The sequence below is a fragment of the Lissotriton vulgaris genome, chromosome 7 (genome assembly GCF_964263255.1).
Source record: "Lissotriton vulgaris chromosome 7, aLisVul1.2, whole genome shotgun sequence".
In the NCBI taxonomy this organism is placed as follows: domain Eukaryota; kingdom Metazoa; phylum Chordata; class Amphibia; order Caudata; family Salamandridae; genus Lissotriton; species Lissotriton vulgaris.
In genome coordinates this window covers 257,678,717-257,699,890 of record NC_141695.1, presented here as the reverse complement: position 1 = coordinate 257,699,890, position 21,174 = coordinate 257,678,717, and the positions used below count along the sequence as shown (strand labels likewise).

The window sequence follows — 21,174 nt, the reverse complement described above, 5'->3', positions numbered from 1 at the left end:
GCGAGAAACTATTACAGACAATATTTCAGAAAATGTGTTTATATTTAATGGAAGATCCATAAAAATGTTTATTTCAGATCAAAACAGGACATCACATATGAGAAATGGAAGATTGTCACAGATATTTGCAGCAATATTAGTGAGCTACTGCTGTGTTACAATATTGAAATCACACGGTCACTATACCTAAATATTAGATATAAATACATTAAAAATGTGGACAAGTGTACCAGTGCACAGTCAGTGACCTGGCCAAAGAGGGCCCAAAGGAGCTGAAATTGGATCATAAATTCAAAGCTGTGGTGAACAGGGGCCCCCAAATTACGTTTAGCCCAAGCCCCCCAAAATCATTAAGATGGCCCTGATAAAATCAAGTTTAGCATCTGGTCGTGGGAGAGAACTCGGCCAAGAGACAGTTAGGGCCTGCATTAAAGAGAAGTCAGGGGAGCGGGGCTCCCATTCAGTGGTCTCATTCACATTTGTCAAGCGCTCCCTGCAGCATACAGTACGGGGCAGTGGCCAAGCCCACTTCAGCCACTTGCTGGCTTCACAGTGAGTAATTTGGTTCTGATATTTCAACCACACACAAAGTAGTTCCCTTGAGTGCAAAAGAATACTATGGCAATGTGTGCATTTTAAGACAAAAAATATTTTTGCTTTTAGCGTTTTTTAAAATTTTTTAGATTGAAGAGGGCCCGGTAGCTTTCCCAACAACAACATATCGCAAAAACCTTAACAAAATAAAACAAGCATTGACATAGCCAAAAGTCTGGTGGCCAATGCAAAAGCTATTGGCTTTGCTAATGCTTGTTTCCTATGTCTATACACTCACAGAGTTTTCTCTTGCCAGTTTTAGTTAGTGCAAGTTAGTCACACGCACACGTACCCTGCGTATATCCTGATTCTAATTTTCTGTTGAAAATTAATCCTAAACCTTCAATCACAATTTTTTTATTTGTGAGTGCATACATACTCTTTTATAGTGAATACACTATAAACATCACGTGAGCAATTTGTGTACACAAATTACACTCACACAAAAATGCTCGTGAAAGTGCTGATTTTCACACGAAAACCCAACTTGGGTGCAACTCCATGACCTACGATTTTTTTTTCTGAGTTTTGAGCGAAACAGAAAGGTTTCAAAAAAACCTTCTTGACTCACTGAGCATTAGAAAACATTTACTTATAGGATCTTATAATATAAACACCACTTTATACTTTTTAGATCTGTACAACCAACGTTTCCGATTGTACAAATGCTTACATTTATGATATTTCATGCTGTGTTCCAAGCGGAAGCAGTTAGCTTATGTTGAGGGATTCCCATCAGAGTGTCAGGTGGCAACCGCCACTCTGCCCCACTGTTCTTCAGGGTTCTCCCTCTGAATTTATGGGTTCGACCCACCGTACTCTCCGGGTGTGTTTCGTGGGGGATACTGGTGTGTGAGTGGTGCATGCTCTTGAGGGAAGGCCTCGGGTGCGGCGTGACCTGCAGCTTCTCGCCCTCACGAGCACTCGGACATGGAACAGAGCTATTTATAGCTTGTTTTCAGCACTCGCTCTTTGCACTTTGCATGTGAAAAACGAAACCTGTTTTTCCAGCCCACGCTTCGTGTTGCCCGGAGTCGTCGTCTTCTTTGCCAAATACTTTCTGGCCATTTGCCAACACTTTTAAGTCATTCGAACCGCCTCCTCACCCTCAGTACACCCCCGTACACTTGCCCACGTGCACCCTTCCCCTCTTTACGCCGGTCTAGCAGTCATCATGTCTCTTGCTCTTCACATCCAAGGGCCCTGGTATTACGCGGCAGGGGAGGGCCAAACTATGCAGTAGGATTGAAGAAATTATGTGGCAATAACAGCCAAATTATGTGGCATATTGTGGCACATTTTGTGATAGTTTTACCTCATAATGTTGTCATATTACAGGCTAATAGTATCTGCACAAAAGTTTCACCTCATCAATGCCTGTTTGACATCAAAATACAGCAATGGCAGCAAGGCTTTCCACTGTACAGCAATACGTGCCACTACGTTTTTAGTGACTTTTGAAACAGTTGAGCTAGGAGGATTTGTTGTTGTTGTTCATTTCAGTAGATTATGCATCAGATGACGGACTGTGAGGCAAATGTATAATTAAGAGGAAAACGCAGCAGCCGCAGAGTTGCGCAATCCCAGCAGTCCTTTTTTAACCTTCTCCGTTCGCATCCTGCACATCAAGGGGCATATTATCAAAGGGGTTTATCTCCGCTATTTTTGCTTTAAAAGCCAAGAAAGTGGAGATAAAATTATCTCCCTATTACCTAGCTGTCGCTAACACCAGTTAGCGACAGCTAGTAGGAGATAGCGACCATCTTGGGCCCGCTTTGCATGTCAGTAATATTTATCACTAATGACATGCAAAGTGGGCGTGCCAAGATCTTAGCGACGCTATCTCCTATTACCAACTTTTGGAGATATTCTTGCTAAGCGCGAATATCTCCAAAAGCTAACACCTGCCCTGAGCAGTTCTTAGCCATGTTATCCAATGGGAGGTGGATAAAATAGCTAAGAGCATTAGCTCGTAATGCATGAATATCGCGGACTTTTCAGCGATATTCATGCATTGCGGCCGATTTTTATCGCTTAGGAGATAAACCTTGATAATAGCAAGGTTCCTAAGCGATAAAAATCACCGCAGTTTGGCGATAAAAATATCGCCGCTAAACCAACATAGCGATAATTATCGCTAGTTGTTGGTAATATGCCCCCAAGTCCCTTCCAGTGATCGATTCGCATCTGGGTATTCAATCGCCATTACACCCACCCTGTTTGCATCTCCGGTATTCATTCAGCCTTTGCAATATGGGATCCAGTCACCCTTCCACCTGCTCCTTCGCATCAAAGGATCCAGCCCTCCCTTACACCTCGTGCATCACATCGTAAGATCCGGTCCCCCTTACACCTGTTCCTGCGCAACATAGGATCCAGCCCCCCACTTACACCTCTTGCGTCACATCATAGGATGCAGTCACCCTTTCACCTTGTGCGTCACATCATAGGCCTTTCACCTCGTGCGTCACATCATAGGATGCAGTCACCCTTTCACCTCGTGTGTCACATCATAGGATGCAGTCACCCTTTCACCTTGTGCGTCACATCATAGGATGCAGTCACCCTCTTACACCTCATGCGTCACATCATAGGATGCAGTCACCCTTTCACCTCGTGCGTCACATCATAGGATGCAGTCACCCTTTCACCTCGTGCGTCACATCATAGGATGCAGTCACCCTTTCACCTCGTGTGTCACATCATAGGATGCAGTCACCCTTTCACCTTGTGCGTCACATCATAGGATGCAGTCACCCTCTTACACCTCATGCGTCACATCATAGGATCCGGTCCCCCTTACACCTGCTCCTGTGCATCGTAGGATCCACCCCCCGCCCCTTACACCTCTTGCGTCACATCGTAAGATCCAGTCACCCTTCATTACATCTCCTTCTTTGCATTATTGGCATTCCCGCTTTACGTTTTCAGTCCCACTTACACCGGCTGCATCATATAATCCAGTCAGTGGAGTAACGAAACTTGAGCCCCCCCCTGCAAAGTACACGGAGGGCCCCCCACACCCCGGATCCAGTGAGGAACTCTCAGGCCAGGGGTCCGCCGCCGGTGCACAGTGCAGGAGGGGGGACCCTGGAGCTCGAGCCCCACTGCCCCTCACCGCAGGGGGCTGAAGGGGCTAATTTTAGACCACTGAATGCGGTTCCTAATCCACCTCCATCACATTCTAGGCATTCAGTCTTCCTTTTACCGGAAGCCTCACATCACCCGATCCAGTCCCCTTGACACGTTAGTGCGTCACATCCTATGCATTCTATCCCCTTGTACCGGAACCCTCGCATCATAGGATTCAATCCCCTTGACACGTTAGTGAGCCACATCCTCGGGATTCAGCCCCCCCTTGCACTGCTGCTACCCATTATAGGATCCAGCCCCACTGACACACTAGTACAGTGGTTCCCAAAGTTTTGGCTCCTGAGGACCCCCATTGAGTCAGCACTGGAAGCCGGGGACCCCCAAGCAATCTATATGATTTAAATTTCAAACATTAAAACAGTAATTCGAAAAACATATACACAGGTGTGCACACTAAACAAATAGTCGAATTACTAAGGATTTTAGTATTTTATATTGAAAGAATCTGCAAAAAACAAAAAACTTTGTTGGGAAGGTTGGTGCTGCATCTCCATGACTAACTTTTAAATGGTTGGTTTTATTTCACAGTATGAGGCTCCTGCTTCTGCCAGGGCCAAACTAGAAACCCAAGCAGCCCTGGCAAATGTTTTCAGACCTGTCCCCACAGGGTGCACACCAAGTGCAGTGAGTGAGTCGAACCACTACAAAGGTGACTTTGAGAGGCTCTCCCCTCAAGACAATTTAGGAAACAATAGTGCATTCTACAACACATTTATCATTATTTATTGAAATTTATTATTAGCTTTTAAAGTATAGTAAATGATGACCTTACTATGCACCAGGATGGGATAATCTTTGTTCGGGTTCTTCAATGAGTCCCTTTTTATCACACTCCAACAGTGCCTCTCATCTCTCCATAGTCCCTCTGTCACATGTATTTCCTTTCTTTGTTTTAGCATCTCTCATAGCATTATAGGATGTCAGAGCACTTTACAACACTAACACATATAGGGGAGATTTACAAGCCCCTTGCGCAACCAATGCGTCACAAAAAGTAATGCCCTGGTGGCGCATTTTAGTGCCCCATATTGATAAGGACAGGAAAAGCCACCCTGCGTGACTTTTCCTGTTCTTGTAAATTTGGCCCCTTTGCACACAGCACTTTGCATGAAAGGTGCGTTCCATGGGTTTTGCTGTGAGTGTTCCCAAGCAACACCCATGAAACCAGACACATTTCCAGATTTACGAGAAATCGTTGATCTGGAAATGCGTCTGAATGCTACAGCTCCCCAAGGGAGGCATAGGGAGGTGCAAGAAGAAGAAATGTATTCATTTCTCCTTGTTGTTTAGGAAGATGAAATCCCCTCTAGTGATTTTTTTATGTGCAGAAAGGGAATCCTACCTGAACATAAACAATCTCCCCACAGCACAGTCATCCTTGCACCATGGTACAAGGGTGCCTGTGCCGACGGTGGCAGCAGTTTGTGCACCAGCGCAGGGAGAGCACCGAGATGCAACATACTATGGTAAATATGTTGCATCCCTGTGCTTTGAAAGTGACTAAGCACGGCGCAGCCAAATGGCTTGCACAACTCACTGAGTCACTTTCTTTGTAAATCTGCCCCATAGAGACAATGAATCATACATGTAATTACATAAGGCAAAGACAACTATAAGTTGTAAGATTCACATGTCATTCATACTGGTAGGCATAACACAGTGTTTAGCATTGACTTTAACAATGAAACTTTATTTCCATTCAAATAAACCTTTTTAGCAGCATCAGGATAATTAAAGACTGGGAAAAAAACTTAAGTTACTATCTTGTACCATGCAGTTTACAAACATCTTTTTGATGCGAGTTTATACGTCTGTGTTACACCAGCTGCATTACATCCTATGCCCTCTCTTCCTCTTGCAGCTGCTGCATCACATCCTATGCATTCTCTTCCTCTTGCAGCTGCTGTATCACATCCTATGCATTCTCTACCTCTTACGCCCGCTGTATCACATCCTATGCATTCTCTACCTCTTACGCCCGCTGTATCACATCCTATGCATTCTCTACCTCTTACGCCCGCTGTATCACATCCTATGCACTTTCTTCCTTTTATACCTGCTGCATCCCATCCTATGCATTCTCTCCCTCTTACACCTGCTGCATCATATCCTATGCATTCTCTCCATCTTACACCTGCAGCATCATATCCTATGAATTCTCTTCATCTTACACCTGCTGCATCCCATACAATGCATTCTCTTCCTCTTACATCTGCTGCATCACATCCTATGCATTCTATTCCTCTTACACCCTCTGCATCACACCCTATGCATTCTCTACCTATTACACCCACTGCAACATATCCAATGCATCCTCTTACTCTTACACCTGCATCACATCCTATCATTCTCTTCCTATTACACCCACTGCAACATATCATATGCATCCTTTTACTCTTACATTTGCATCACATCATATGCATTCTCTTCCTCTTACACCCGCAGCATCACATCATATGCATTCTTTCCTCCTACACCTGCTGCATCCCATCCTATGCATTCTCTTCCTCTTACATCTGCTGCATTACATCCTATGTATTCTCTCCATCTTACACCTGCAGCATCACATCCTGTGCATTCTCTTCATCTTACACCTGCTGCATCCCATACAATGCATTCTCTGCCTCTTACTCTTACACCTGCATCACATCCTATGCATTCTCTTCCTCTTATACCCTCTGCATCACACCCTATGCATTCTCTTCCTATTACACCCACTGCAACATATCATATGCATCCTTTTACTCTTACACTTGCATCACATCATATGCATTCTCTTCCTCTTACACCCGCAGCATCACATCATATGCATCCTTTCCTCCTACACCTGCTGCATCCCATCCTATGCATTCTCTTCCTCTTACATCTGCTGCATTACATCCTATGTATTCTTTTCCTCTTACACCCTCTGCAACACACCCTATGCATTCTCTACCTATTACACCCACTGCAACATATCCAATGCATCCTCTTACTCTTACACCTGCATCACATCCTATGCATTCTCTTCCTCTTACACCTGCTGCATCCCATCCTGTGCATTCTCTTCCTTTCATACCCTCATACCTGCTGAATTACATCCTATGCATTCTCTTTCTTGTACACCTGCTGCATCACATTCTATGCATTCTCTTACTCGTATACCTGCTACTTCACATCCTAGACTTTCACCCAGGGGCGGACCTTCCACTGGTGCAGCAGGTGCAGTGACACCGGGGTGCAGAGGCCTGAGGGGCCCACGGAACCCTGATTATTGCTGTATTTTATAGATCACAGCAGACAGAGGGCCCCTTTCCTTCTTATCTCAAGGGCCCAAGACAGATTACCTGCTAGCAGCTGTCCTCTCAATGCTTGATCTTATTGAAGTATGAAAACTGCTCCCTGAGCAGAAACACTGGCCTTGCCACATGGAGGAGCTTTTCTTCCCCTTGCAGGAAGATGAGTGAATGTGGACCCAGGAATGTCCTCTACTTTTAAAGGGCGTGGTATTTTGCAAGTAAATATCAGGTGAGACTGGGTAAGGCAAACCTTTGTTCCCCAACCAGAGTGGCTCCAAACACAGTCAGAGGGAAGCATGACCAGAACCTGTTTTGAGTGACCACAAAGGAGGAGCTGCTCATTTCTCTATGGAAGGTGCACACAGGATTTGCACAAGAGAGAAAAGGTTTCCCCATTTTGGATTTTAGGAGAAAGTTGCTTTCTGGGCTTGTATGCAGTAGGCTAAAATGGAACTGCTGAAAAGGTGGGTAGGGTTACCCATGGGAACGTTATCCCATTAGTTAGGAAGGAGTCACCCTCACCCACTAGCTAGTGTCAGCCATAGAGGTGGCACTCCAATGCCCCCTTCTCAAAACACTTTCCGGACCTGTGTTGTAAAGCAAAAGAAGGACTGCGCCTGCTATTTGAGAACTGTGATGAAGCTTGAAGGGCTGGTCCTGTTCGCACTTGTTCCTGGTCAAAGGAGTGGACTCCAAGAATCAGTTGACTGACCTCCCATGTGGCTATAGGGAAACAACCAGCTAAAAGGCGTTTTTATTGAGGTGCTCATCTGACCAGTTGCCACTGGGCCTCGAATGGACCCTTCTGGTGGCTTCGTCCCGAGTGAGTCCTGAACTCAAAGTGCTCTCCCTCGGTTCCTGGGACCCTTGGTTGCGTTTAACTGGGATTCTCCTACAATCTCTCAATAGTTATGACTTAGAAAAATTCTGACTTCCAGTTGCCAGAGGACTGGGACCAACTATCTGAGCCAGTTAAGGTGCGACTTAAGAAGAAACAGGTTTCAACTACTTGGACTGTCTCTATAGAAGCAAATCCATTTCAGCGAGCCCCCTGCAAGAGGCTATTAGGCTGCATCCTTGTCCCGCTGAAGGATTCTAATCTCTGGAAAGAGACTCTGAGCCAGATCTAGAACTTGGCGGATGGGTTACTCTGTCACAACAGTGTCTTATATCCCGTCCGCCGAAATATATATCCCATAGGATGTAATGGGATTTATATTTCTGTAGACAGGATATCTGTCACCTTTGTGACAGAGGAACCCATCCGCTAAGGTCTAAATCAGGCCCTAAGTCCGAACGAAGAAATATTTGCAGGGAGAAGGCAAACAAAGTATCCAGTCAAGTAGAGAACTTTCCTCAGTGGTGAAATTTGAACTTTTTCCACTTAGTGCTTGTCCCACCAAACAGCTTCAGTGAGATCTTGTACAATGCATATCCGGCTTCGCGAGAACTTCCTCACATACCCTTTGCACCTAGCCCTACTGTAGGATTTTGAAAGGCGGGATTCAGAAACGTAAGCTTACGCTTTTGTGTATGTTTACTATTTTGTAGTATTCACAAACTAAAAGTTTAATTTTACTAACAGTAATTTTTAATGACTGTGGAGACTACAGAGTCGGAGCAGAGAACACCACACATAAAAAGATAGGATAGGCCTATCTTTTTATGTCTGGAGACTCCACCATGAATGTGGAGTGTTCGCAGTCGTAAAAAATGACTATTGTTAAAATTAAACTCATATTACTTTTTAATATATTTATACTTAAACTTTAGAGAGATATACAACTAATAAATCAGTTCATCCATCGAACCAAATGAATCAAACCAAACTTCACTTACTTAAGCTCGGAGTGCCGATTTAAGTGTCATTGTACTTTCAGCTAACATTGGCTTCCTATTGTGATTTGGGATTGCGCTGCTGTAGTGCAATCGATGTATATTTGAATTTGTTAGATTTTCATATTTTGAATTCTTGTATACACATGTTTTCTTTTGTTTTTGCATTTATTACCTGAGCACAGCACCTACAAAAAGATCTTCATCTATCATGATTTTTTCCTTAACGGATGGAAACACCATTTTTAGGTTTGTGAAACTACATATGAGTTTCTAAACACGGAGCTCTGGGAAATTGACTGCATTTCCCACTCTTTGGAGACATTGAATGCTTTTTAACTGCCAGATGTGAAAATAGCGTCAACTGCAGTACTTTTTAGGTCGAGCTTGGGCAGCGCATGCGCTGCAAGGAATGCTGTATTCAGGTATGGACTTGAAGCTCGGCCCACTTTCTGCCCATCTTTTCAATTGGCTACTGTGACTGTCCTTTGTAAATGTTGGCTTATGCTTTTTTAATAGGCTTATTAGTTCCTCCTTAGTACCTCCCTGTCTTCTTTTGTAACCTCCCATCAGGACGGAACCTTTTACATGTGTTGTTACTCGGTATGCTTTACCAGCACTATTTTTAAAATGACTTTCTAGTTCCTGCTGTTGCAGGCATACTTTTCTCTTCCCAGCTAACACACACACAGCATTTGTTTTCTTTCTTTTTTTATTATTAGAGAAGTTTGGAGGGATTATGTTGTTTCATGCACTTCCCTTCTGCCCAGCGTCGGATTGGTAACGCGGGCATTCGGGCAATGCCTGAGAGGCCGGTGTCCGAGTTCTGCTGTGGGCTGCTTTTTTGAGCAGTCTGGGGGGCCATTTGGGCGCTGTCTCTATTGTTTGATCAGCCAGCGGCCCAGTGGGTGTCTGAGTGGTCTTTTTATAGGCAGATGGGCATCATTACCTCCGTTTTGCAACAAGCAGAGGTGTCACTCCATTTGTCTCCCTGGCCGGCCCATTAATGTATGCACATACTGTGTGGGGGCAGAGGGCCTGAGTAGAAGTGGCCTCACTTGTTTCATCATTATAAACTAACGCATGCATTTTTTTACCTCCCCCCCCCCCAAAGTTTCTTTATAAGATTACGCCAAAGCAGTGATTTGATTGAGGAGTGAATAAGCGCATGTGGGCCAATTTTTTTTTTTTTTTTGCGTGCCCGGGCCGATTTTCAATCCCAATCCAACCCTGCTTCCGCCTGCCTTCTTTTTTTGAATTTTTTTTATTAATAATTGTGGAAATGTTTTATCCGCGCTGTGCCTTATGTTTCACCGCTCCAGCGCTCTCAGCGCTCAGATAAAGCGGCATGGGCCCTCGAGTATGCCAAACTTTTTTTCTCATAAAGCGCCGCACACGCTTATCTTTAAAATGGTGCCCTCGCACCATTCCCTTGTTGTACATGGACTAACACAGTCAACAATGGCCTCAGCGGCTTAAAGACCCTCATCCCCATCCCGCCCCTGGGTGCCGCACTTTAACTTTCAGCAAGGCGCCCGCTTTTAGATTAACAACACATGCGCAGCGCTTAATATATTAGGAGGCACACACTTTTATTATTCATCTCCCACACCAAACATGTCCAACCCGTGTCCACCTGCCTTTTCGCTGTAGCCTGTAGTTGTTGATGCCCCGTGTCCACATTCTGTCCATCACCTGTTTTGTTTGCAGTTGACGCCCCGTGTTCCTGACCTAACGGCAGGCGCTCTGCCAAAGCTGAGGGTGGCGTCAGGGTAGTGCTCGGCGCACGCTGGAACAGCAGAAGCTCCTCGGAGTCCTGATCCTCGTCTTGAAGTAGCAACATAGCGGAGAGAAGGCCCATGTTTCAGTCCTTACTGCGCTCCAGTATATCATTCCCTTCAACATCTTCACACATCTTTTCCCCCCAACTGCAGAATGTTGGCTTCCCACACTTCCAATCCCTCAAATCGCTCCATTTTCTAGTTATGATTCTGCTCAGCGTTTGTTTATCTTCCTCATTACTACATGTCTAAACAAGGCTTTAGGTAGGATGAAGTAAATGGGGTGTCTCTCAAAGGGGCATGGCCAATGTAATTAAGGGCGTGGCTTAAAAACAGGTATGCTAAAAATCTGTGTTTAGCATAGTGTGGCGTCCAACTGGTATTTTTCTGTTCTGTCATTGCACCCAAGCATTTGCAATGTAACAGGTCTTGCATTTTTGAAACTTTGACCTATTGGATTATAAATGATAATGCCTTTTATTTACTTATAGGCATTGTTTGCAGATTTTCAAAACACATAAATAGATAGCATTGTCATTTACAATGCTATTAGCTAAAAATCTTTTGAATGCGACACCTATTCCATTGGATAGAGGGAAGAAGAGGTGTCGAGCAGCAGCCAGGCCGCCCGGCTCCGGGCCACGGGGTTCACAGTTCGATCCCTGGTGCAAGTGGAACATTAGTCCAGCACCACTTGACTCTGGGCAATAGCTCGCCTAATCTTCCCGCCGCCCCCTAGCGCCTTGACACCCTCGTGTATTTGCGTGCTTTACAAATACTGGATTTTATTTCATTCCATTGCAAATGCTTGTTTTCCATTAGACAAAGCAGGGCTGTGAAAATAGTTGAGGAGGCCCACCATAGCATGTGTGCACACATAATGGGCCAATGCTCGTAATGCTTCGAATGCAGTCGTGAAATTGCACATACCATTACTATTTTAAAATAGTTTGCAACACCCACAGACCTCTAGAAACCAGTCACATGAATTTAAAATAAGAAAAATACTAAAATATTTCACTTTAAATGTCAATCATATTTTACTTTACACAATGACAGATTTGCACCGGAGACATATACATTCTACTATTTTAAAAGCTTATTGCCAGAGACCTCTCAAGAAGGTGTCCAATACACAGTTCCGAGTCCTACCAGTCCAATGTACCCACTATAAAATGTTGTGAATTCTGCTTTTTAGCTAGGAAGACCGCCATCTTTGGAACTTCATCTTTGTCCTGTCTCAGGGCCGTTTCTGCCGTTAGGCAGGGACTAGGCGGCCGCCTAGGGCGGCAAAAGGTGGAGGGCGGCAAGAAACATGCGGACAGCAGCACCTATAAGTGGAGTGCAAGTGCACCATTCTTTATGCTTGTACTAGTACATTGTTGCTGCGCAGCGATGAGCGTACTCTAGCTTAGTGGTGGTTTGTGGTGCGTGTGGAGAGGAGGGGGTGGGCGGTACACACTAGTATTGTATCATGTGCGGGTCCCTCCCCAGGGCTGTCAATCTAGTAGTGCGGGGGAGCGCTACCAATGACGGCCCTAGGCATCATAATTTTGGCGAATCCCCAAGTGGTGCTTCAGCAGCCGGTGACGGCGTGGCGCGCACCACCCTCTAGCTGTCGGTGCGTGGGGGAGGGCCGGACTGTGTGTGTATCGGTGCTGGCTAATGGAGAATTGACTGCCAGGCCCGACCTGTTGACTGCTGCCAGTGCCCCACAACAACAACACAGACCTGTCCCGTCCGGAGGCCGGCTACTCCGAGTCCTCGGCTCCCGCTGGCCTGGCTTGAGACCCCAAATTCTGGCCTGGCTTGAGACCCCAAAGTCTCACAGTAGTAGTGCTGGTGGTAGCACGGAGCATCTGACTGAGGCCAGCAGTGCATGAGCCTCGGAGCCTGCAAACTGCACAGACTTGCGCGTGGACGTGACTTTCTTTCACAAGAGCACAGGCGAGTAAGTTACCGCACAGTTACAGTGAAGCGACTGTTACGAACGTCATGCATGCCTGCTGCGAATGTGCAAAATATGTACAGTACTTACTCTTAATTTGAAAAGAGGCCTGTGAGTCTGAGTCAGTCTCTGAGCTCGTCCCAGTCCTCACGGTTCCAGAGACGGGGAACAACTGTGAGAGATACGTCTGCGTGTGTTTTGTTAATTGTATGTTTGATGCAGCAGCAGGCCCTAATTCAAAAGTCATAAAATGGCAGGCATTGTCATTGGTGTCCGCCGCCCCATGTCCAGCCGGCAGGCCTTGGCTCCAGTCAGTGAGGTGATAGAATCCCTCCACACCTGTGCATGTAGGCAAGGCTGGGTGGAGGTCAGGACACGGGAGAGGGGGTCAAGAAAGGGTGTGAAGAGCTTGTGCCTTCCACTAGTGTAAAGTCTGAGACCCCCTTTCCTTAAGCTGCGCGCATTCCAGCAATGTGTTTAACTGTCTGGGCCTGGTCCTGGTGTCAAGAGGGTGGAGCGCCAGTGCCAGGCTGAGTGGAGGTCTGCCATTTATTCCAGTATTATACCTCTACTTGTACTTTGTACGCTTTTGTAACTTGCACACATGTCACTTTTTCCTCCTGTAATGCACCGTTTGCTACCTCTTGTATTTTGTTTGCTCACAATTATCACTTCTGCCTCATGTAACTTAACGTTTGCTTTTGTAATTTGTTCACTTGTAATTTTCTCCTCATGTATCATTACTGTTCCTATTGTAAAGCGCTCTGACACCTTCGGGTAAAGTCTGCGCTATATAAAAACGCATAAAATAAATAAATAAAGTAAAAGGAATGCCGTGAAGAGCCTGTGCCTTCCACTAGTAGTTTAAAGTCTGAGGCTCCCCTTTCCTTGAGCTGCGCGCATTCCAGCAATGCGTGGAACTTTCTGGGCCTGGTGTCAAGAGCGCGGAGCGCCAGTACCACAGCATTTCACCACTGCCAGCCCTTCTGTGGTGCAAATTAAAAGATTTAGGAGGATTATTTAGGATAATTCGGACTATGGATAGACCTCAATTGGGGGCTGTTCATCATGATTAAGGGTGGCTTGGCTCCTATTGCTTGAAAGAAAAAATGCCCTGTTGCCCCTACAGTTGAGTACTAAAATCTAGCCACAATTGGTGCTTATTGGGCTACATAGACGATGATGTCACAATGTGTGGCATTACAGTAAGTGACATCACAAGAAGTAACATCAGATTAGTAAAGATCCCACTCATTGGTTTTTATTAGGTATATATTACGAGTGCATTAAGCAATAAGCAAATTATTTGGTTCAACAAATTTTGCTTTACGGTTGTCCTGAAAAAGTGGCACACACCCAAAGCAAAGTGTGGGCCTCAACTAATTTTACAAATTTTTTTAAAACCCTGCCATAAAGAAATTGGCAACAAGGAGAAGCATGGTAGTACATATGTTATGCTTAATTGGTATCAAAGTCTGCGTTTTCTAATATTTAATATTTGATGTGTTTTATTGTTTAATGTTGAATACAAGTTGTTTTATATCTGATGCATTAATTCTTCTATCCTGGATGACGGGGGCGAGAGTGATCGTAGTAAAAGGTAGGGGGCGGCATTTTTCAATTCTCGCCTAGGGCGGCAAAACACCTAGAAACGCCTGTCTGTGTCTTACCTACTGACTTTGGTCCTTTCTCTTTCTCTGTTCTACTCAGTTCCATCCTGCTGGGCAGGATGCGTGGAGGTCGAGTCAGAGACGGAGGCTGTCTATGGCCAAACCTTCAAGATCCAATGCATCTCCTGCAAGAAGAGGAGCGAGACCACGGCCAGGTCCTTCGTGGAATGGTACTTCAAGGAGAAAGGGGAGGAATCCTTCAGCCCGGTGAGTGAGCTTGCGTTGCAGAGGAAGAAGCAAGAGAGCGAGACTAGGCAGGTGGGAGGTAGGGAGGTGAGGGCTAAGTGGGAAGTTGATAGATCGTAATGTATGTGCTTTTACCGTAAGAACCTAGGTGTAGAACAGCAAGACGTGTTCTCCATGTGGTTAGCGGTGTACTACTGTTGCAGGTCCTGCATTAAATTGTGAAATGTTTTCCACAAATCAACTGGATGCCAATCTCTAAAACATCATCTTTATACAATCAATCACAAACTAGACCTGCTTTATTTTGGACTGCCTCAGACACCATAACTATGGAGTAGGAAAAAGACTGATAGTCCACCATTTGGTCTGTCTTTTGCTGTTAAAGTTCTGTTGCAAGATCTTCATTTTAGCTAACAGAGCTAAGTGTTGCCGACCCATACATAGACAGGTAGCCTTATAATATCTTGGTGGTATCACAGCCTTCTCATAGAACCTCACACAGTCCTTCGCAAGGCCCTGCTCTGGTCTTGGAGGTGGGGCGATGAGGATATTTGTAATGTGCTGGTACATCTGTCAGCTGACTGCTTGATTTAGCATTTAAATAAGGACCACACCGAGGCTAGCCTGTGCTAAGGAGGTTGGTTCATGCTAACTGTTGATTCAATGGGGTCAGCTGCTCCCCTTTGTTGGCTGCTTCCAATTTGACAACTTTTGAATCCAGCGCCTAAAAAAGAGAAGAGGACTAATGTAGGTATTTTCTCTCCTTTGGTAAGTCCTTGGAATTCAGTAAGTTTCCACAGGCTGGGCCTGAAGATGCATATTTCATGCCTGATTTCTGATTGGATGCAATACATGTTCTTTATATTAATCTTAAACCATAGGGAGGAACTTTTTCACTATTCAGACGCACATTTCATCTATTTCAACCACATCTTAAACGGGTCGCTCAATACTTGTGATACTTATATACAGGCTCATATGCTTGTGTGCCAAAAGCAAATGAGAAGCCCTAATCTTGCAAGAATTATTTGGGGTTTCTTCCACAGTGGCTAACCCTTGAAGGATATATCTAGTTAATATTTTGAATGAGCTAGATCGGACCATAATATGACATTCTAACCGTGGTTACTCTATAACTTTTAAATTGTGCTAAAAAGACATTTGCTTTATAAGTCAATCATGGAGGGACTTAAATATTCTGGTATATTTATTTATATCTCTAGATATTTTCTATCAATAGTTTTGCAGCTGGTTTCTCAGTCGTCTCTTTTAGCATGGTTGATAAAAGATAATCAGGCATGACTTTGCATGTAGGTACAAAAGGGGGTGGTAAACCCAGATCTGTTGACTGGGTGTGAGTGTTTGATTGGTTCAGATGCTCCGTCCATCACCACCCCCTTCTGTACTGCTTTGTTCGCCATAAGTTGGCAGGGTATGCTCAGACGTGAGTCCCTTGCTCACTTTGCCACTGGATTCAAGCAAGCCGGGCTGAAGACGGCTGAAATGCCAGAAACCGGTCCTCGGAAGCTTGTTTCCGGTCCAGGGAAGGCATGGCTTGGCAGTTTGGGCTGGACTGTTCCCATGAGGCACAGGTCCAGACTGATTTGCATATAGCCATGTCTGAACTGGGGTGGCAGAATGGGCTAAAGAACGGTGATGGATTAAACCCAGATCTGTTGACTGGTTGTGAGTGTTTGATTGGTTCAGATGCTCCGTCCATCACCCCCCCCCCCCCCTTTTGTACCGCTGTGAATTTGCATGTAGGCATGTATGGATGTATGTGGTATTGTGTAGCACAAAACTAGCCAAAAGGCTGCTTAGAGCTGTGCAAGTGGCCGGAGGGGAAGGTAGGTTCTGAGAGTGGAAGTGGACCAGTACTTCTTCATGTATGTGTTATTTTAAATTATATTCATGACTATGTCACTAAAGCGAATTCAGTTGGTCTAAGTTCCGTTTTAGGTCGAGCCTAGCGTACACAGCGTGAAGTGCTGTCGCCAGCGAAGCTTATTGTTGTGGACTTGCCTCAGAAGTGGGACAGGAGATGGGCACGCGCAGAGCTTTTGGAGATTTGAGCAGGTGCAAGCGCACGTACAGCCACGCGCTGTGCACATCTCCTGTCCTGCTTCCGAAGCAAGTCAGCCTCCTGCAATAGCATTTTTTTAGTGGTCACGCGCGCTCCACACGCCCCACTTACCAGTTCTTGTGGGGACTCTGCGCTACTCCCCGGCTGACCTCCTCGTGGCGGGGGGGCCTCTTTTCCGGTCACTGGCGCAGAAACACGCGGGGATCCGTCATGCTCACAGGAGCCCCGCAGCAGCATTCACAAAGGTTGGGTGGACTCCCGTCAGACTTCTCTCTGTGGGTGGGCTCCTTCGGGTAGGCTCCTTCACGCGGGCTGCAACACGCGGGGCGCCCTCAGCTCACGGGAGCCCCGGACACTGCAGCGCGCTCCCTGCTGCAGGCAAAGTTGGCCGCACGCATGCGCAGTGCGTAAGAAATGTGTGTGTGTTTCTGTGTTATTCTTTCAAGCGTAAAAAATGTCAGACCCGGACACTGCAACGTGATGTATAATTATTATGAATTGTCCGTGCGCATTCATCTGTGGACAGGCATATGGTTACAAGCACGACTGTCTCACGCAACACACACAAAATGCTACCCACAAACCCTTTCTGCTACACACAACACGCACATGCAGAGAACACCACTTTGTATACACATGTCACAAACTGACAACACAAGCCAATGTCACCTTACAGTTACATGAAACACCACAACACTGACACATGTCTACAAAACACACAAGCCACAAGACATCGCACCACACACAAGTGCATGAAACCCCATACTGCAGGCATATGGCTGCAAAGAACGGCCATCTCTTGCAACTCACACAAAATGCTACTCACAAACCATCTGTACCACTCTCAACACACACGCACACACCAACACAACTCAGGCTATCGTCACCTCACACAGCACAATCGCAACTCACAACAGAGACTCAACTAGACAAGGCACTGCCACAGCAACAAACGTACAACACATTCCCCACAACACATGCATACACCCCACAGCAGACCAGCGATTCACAAGTGCACTCTGAGACGTTGCTCACACACAACGGACACGCACACATTCCACAGCACATGCACGCCCATTAGAAACACCCCGCTGCTGTCAAGCACACCCCTACAACACAGGCGCACTCACAAGTTCACAAACACGCACAAACTCAAAGCGCAGGCATCCACAACCCATGCAGAGCATGGGAGTGTCAGCCCTCGGCCCCACAGCCACGTCCCACCACGGAACCCCCACGGACCGCAGCCCCTGCTGCGGGCACCCACAGAGTTCCCTTCACAGCTCCCAGAAGCCCCTCACCTACATTCAAAGTGTCCCTGGGGTCGTCGGGGTCAGTGGGAGGCTGGTAGCGCCCAGAGCCAGGCGATGCGAGGGCAGGAGGTGCTGGAGACAGCAGCCGAAGCTGGGAGTAGAGAAAGTTTAGTGGAAGAGGCAGCTCGGCTTTCAGCCGCGTCACTGGCATAGGCGGCCACATCACCCTCTGCAGCAGGGAGGGTGGAGGGTAAGCGGTGTGCAGGAGAGGCAGCAGGGTCCGTAGAGCAGGCCACAGGGTGCCACCCACCCCACGGGGTCCAGTCACATTACGCACAGGGGGCCCAGCACTGCACGAGGCTCCCTGCAGGCGTTGGGGCCACTGCGTGCCACCCACCGCATGGGGCCCAGTCACCTAACGCAGAGGGGGGCAGGGCTGCAAGAGGCTCCCTGCTGGGCGTGGGGGCAATGGGCTGCCACCCATCGGGGTCCGCAGAGCAGGCCATGGGGTACCACCCACCACACGGGCCCTGTCACCTCACATACAGGCGGCCACATCACCCTCCCACAGCAGGAGTTGTGTGCAGGAGATGCTGTGAGGGTCTGCAGAGCAGGCCTCGGGGTGCCACCCACCGCACGGGGCCCGGCCCAGTCACCTCACCCACAGGATGGCCCGGGGCTGCACGAGACTCCCTGCTGGCGTGGGGGGCACTGAGTGTCACCCACTGCACGTGGTGCAGTCATCTCACGCACACCTGGCCCCAGGGCTAAGGAGTCTCCCTGCTGGGCGTGGGGGCCACTGCCTGGGTGCCACCCACCACACAGGGCCCATTGGCGTGCAGGATAAACTTTGGAATGCTGCAGAAAATAAGACATTCATATTTCCACCACAGCAGCTGCTTACACGTTAAGAGAGGATGTGGTGTTATGGCCAGAGTTGCCTACTTTCTAACTGGGGAACCTGTTTCAAGTGTCAGCATTTAATCAACATCCTGTGATTTTGAGCAAATGACTTAATCTCCAGTGCCTAAAAAAAACAAGCATGAAAGTGACCTTGTGTAATGTAAAAGGCGCTCATGTACATAGTCTAATACGGTCATGCTGAGCTCATGCAATATAAAACTGCAAAAAAGACAATGGTTCAAACAGCACTTACAGCATGACAGGAACTGATTTTCACCTTGCTTTTCTTGTTTTCACAAAATAAGCTGTGCAGAAAATACATATTCCTAGTATGCAAATATACAAACTGAGACGTTTTGCATGCAAAGAATCAGCCAGCCTCGTTTTTTAGGTCGAACCTGGGCAGCGTATGCGCTGCTCTACAAGGCATACTGTATTCAGGTAGGGACTTGAAGCTCCGTCCACTCTCCGCCCATATTTTTCATTGGCTTGTGTCATTGTCCACTGTAAATTGTGTCTGTTCATTAGTCAAAAGGTTTAGCATGCCCTCCTTAGTACTGCCTTGTCTCATGTTGTAACCTCCCATGGCGACACCCCTTTATGTGTGTTGTTACTCAGTAGGCTTTAATTACAGCCTCTGAGCACTATTTTCTTAAATAGCTTGCTCCTGCCTGCTATTGCAGGCAGTACACATCCTCTCGTAATGCTTTTAATTTATTTTTATAGCACGCGCTGGCATTTGCAATGCAATAGGCCTTGCATTCGCGACAGTTTAAGCTATTGGCATTGGAAATGAAAATGCCTTTAATTTATCTGTTTTAAAAACAACACATAAATAAAAGGCATTGTCATTTACAATACCAAAAGCTCAAACTCTCATGAATGCGAGACCTATTGCATTGCAAATGCTTGTTATTACAAGTGCAGTAGGCTCTGCATGTAAAATGTGTAAGACATTGTGCCTCTGCTATAAAATTTCCCAGAATTAAAATCTTCATTGCATCGGACGGAGAACGGGTGGAGATACCCCTATGGTTAAGTGTAAGGAAAAGTAAAAAAGTTTATTTTACTTGAAAATGTTTTGTAAAAATAGTTTAATATTAAATATTGGTGCAAATTAATGTTGTATATTTATTATAAATGTAGAGCAAAATACAAATATGCACTAGGAAGTAATTATCCAAATAAATACATATATAATCAAATATATAAAATAAAATTAACCTTATTTTTAAAATTTAGAAAACATGTATTAAACATTACAAAACATGATGTATAGAATTAATTGTTTTAATTCTTACATTTATTTTGACATTAGCAAATTCATGAACATAATTTTTCATAAAAATAATATTTATTGCTTAATTATTTTTTACGCTTTTTATAATTAAATTAATTTTACATATACATTAAAAAAATTGAAATAAATTCATTCAATTTAGCATTATTTCCTATGAGGTCTATTTTAGGTCCCTGCCTCCATTATTTTCTATGAAAAGGTGTTGCATTATTAGTGGTTGGCCATGTGTGCGGTAGGACGAGCTACTGCTACATTTTTGCTGCAGTAACTTACACTTGTAAATTGTGTTTTACCCCTGGGGGTGAGACATGCAAGTAGTAACCTTACCGTATAAATGGTGTATAGCCAAAAGTAGTAAAGTTACTCCAAACTTGCAAGAGTAAATTTACATGTGTAACTTACTCACAATCATAGGTTACCTTTGTGACTAGACCTTATCCCTTATGGGGTTTAAAATCTTAAAAATGTATTTATAATGGATAGGTACATCTGTATATAAAATCTGATTGCATTTCTGATACAATTTGCTGTTTCATTTTATTTCATAAAAAATAATAGTAGACAATGAATGGTATTGGGATTGAGAGTGATACTCTGGCTGAGTACTCATGACGGGTGAATATGTGGTTTTTTAAATTAATCCAGAAATAGAATATTAAAAACAGCACTTAGATAAATGGGCACAGAGACTATGGCCACGGGCTACAACATAACATGGGGCATCATACATATTTAATACATGCTGCCACAACCGTATCAATGTAATAGGCTCGGTTTACTCTGCATTATGGCAGAAATATGATCTATGGAGGAGAGCGGTCCCTGCTGAAGTAGTAATCAAACATCCCTTCAAGGTATAGCGGGCAGTTTCTCCTTCCTGGGAGCAGCAGTTCATCTTTCTCCCTTGAGAGCCCTTCTCACATTGGCTCTCACAGTGGCTTTAACATCTTTGGGATCGGCTTGTGTTGAAGTGAAAGGCGAGGAAACCTTTACAAGCCATTGTGCTGCTGGTGCATCCCTTTTAATAAGGGAAAACGTGATTACCAGTGGCACGAAGGGCTTGGGAATAAGCCCTTTATGTCCACATGATAGTTCTATGTATGTTTGAACAAAGTAATGATGGGTCAGTAGGTAATGAGTTCGAATCTTGACAAGGTAGTCTGAGCCTTGCATCCTTCCTAAGCCTGGT

At 45.5% G+C, this 21,174-nt stretch overlaps 1 protein-coding gene across 1 annotated transcript in view; it reads left to right on the top strand.

Annotated features, from left to right (window-relative positions):
- SCN1B (sodium voltage-gated channel beta subunit 1) overlaps window positions 1-21,174 on the top strand; it is a 385,196-nt gene that overhangs the window by 171,403 nt on the left and 192,619 nt on the right. Inside the window, exon 2 of the mRNA XM_086930043.1 lies at window positions 14,301-14,467. Within this exon, the coding sequence (XP_086786169.1) occupies window positions 14,301-14,467 (167 nt within the window). The remainder of the gene's footprint in view (window positions 1-14,300; window positions 14,468-21,174) is intronic.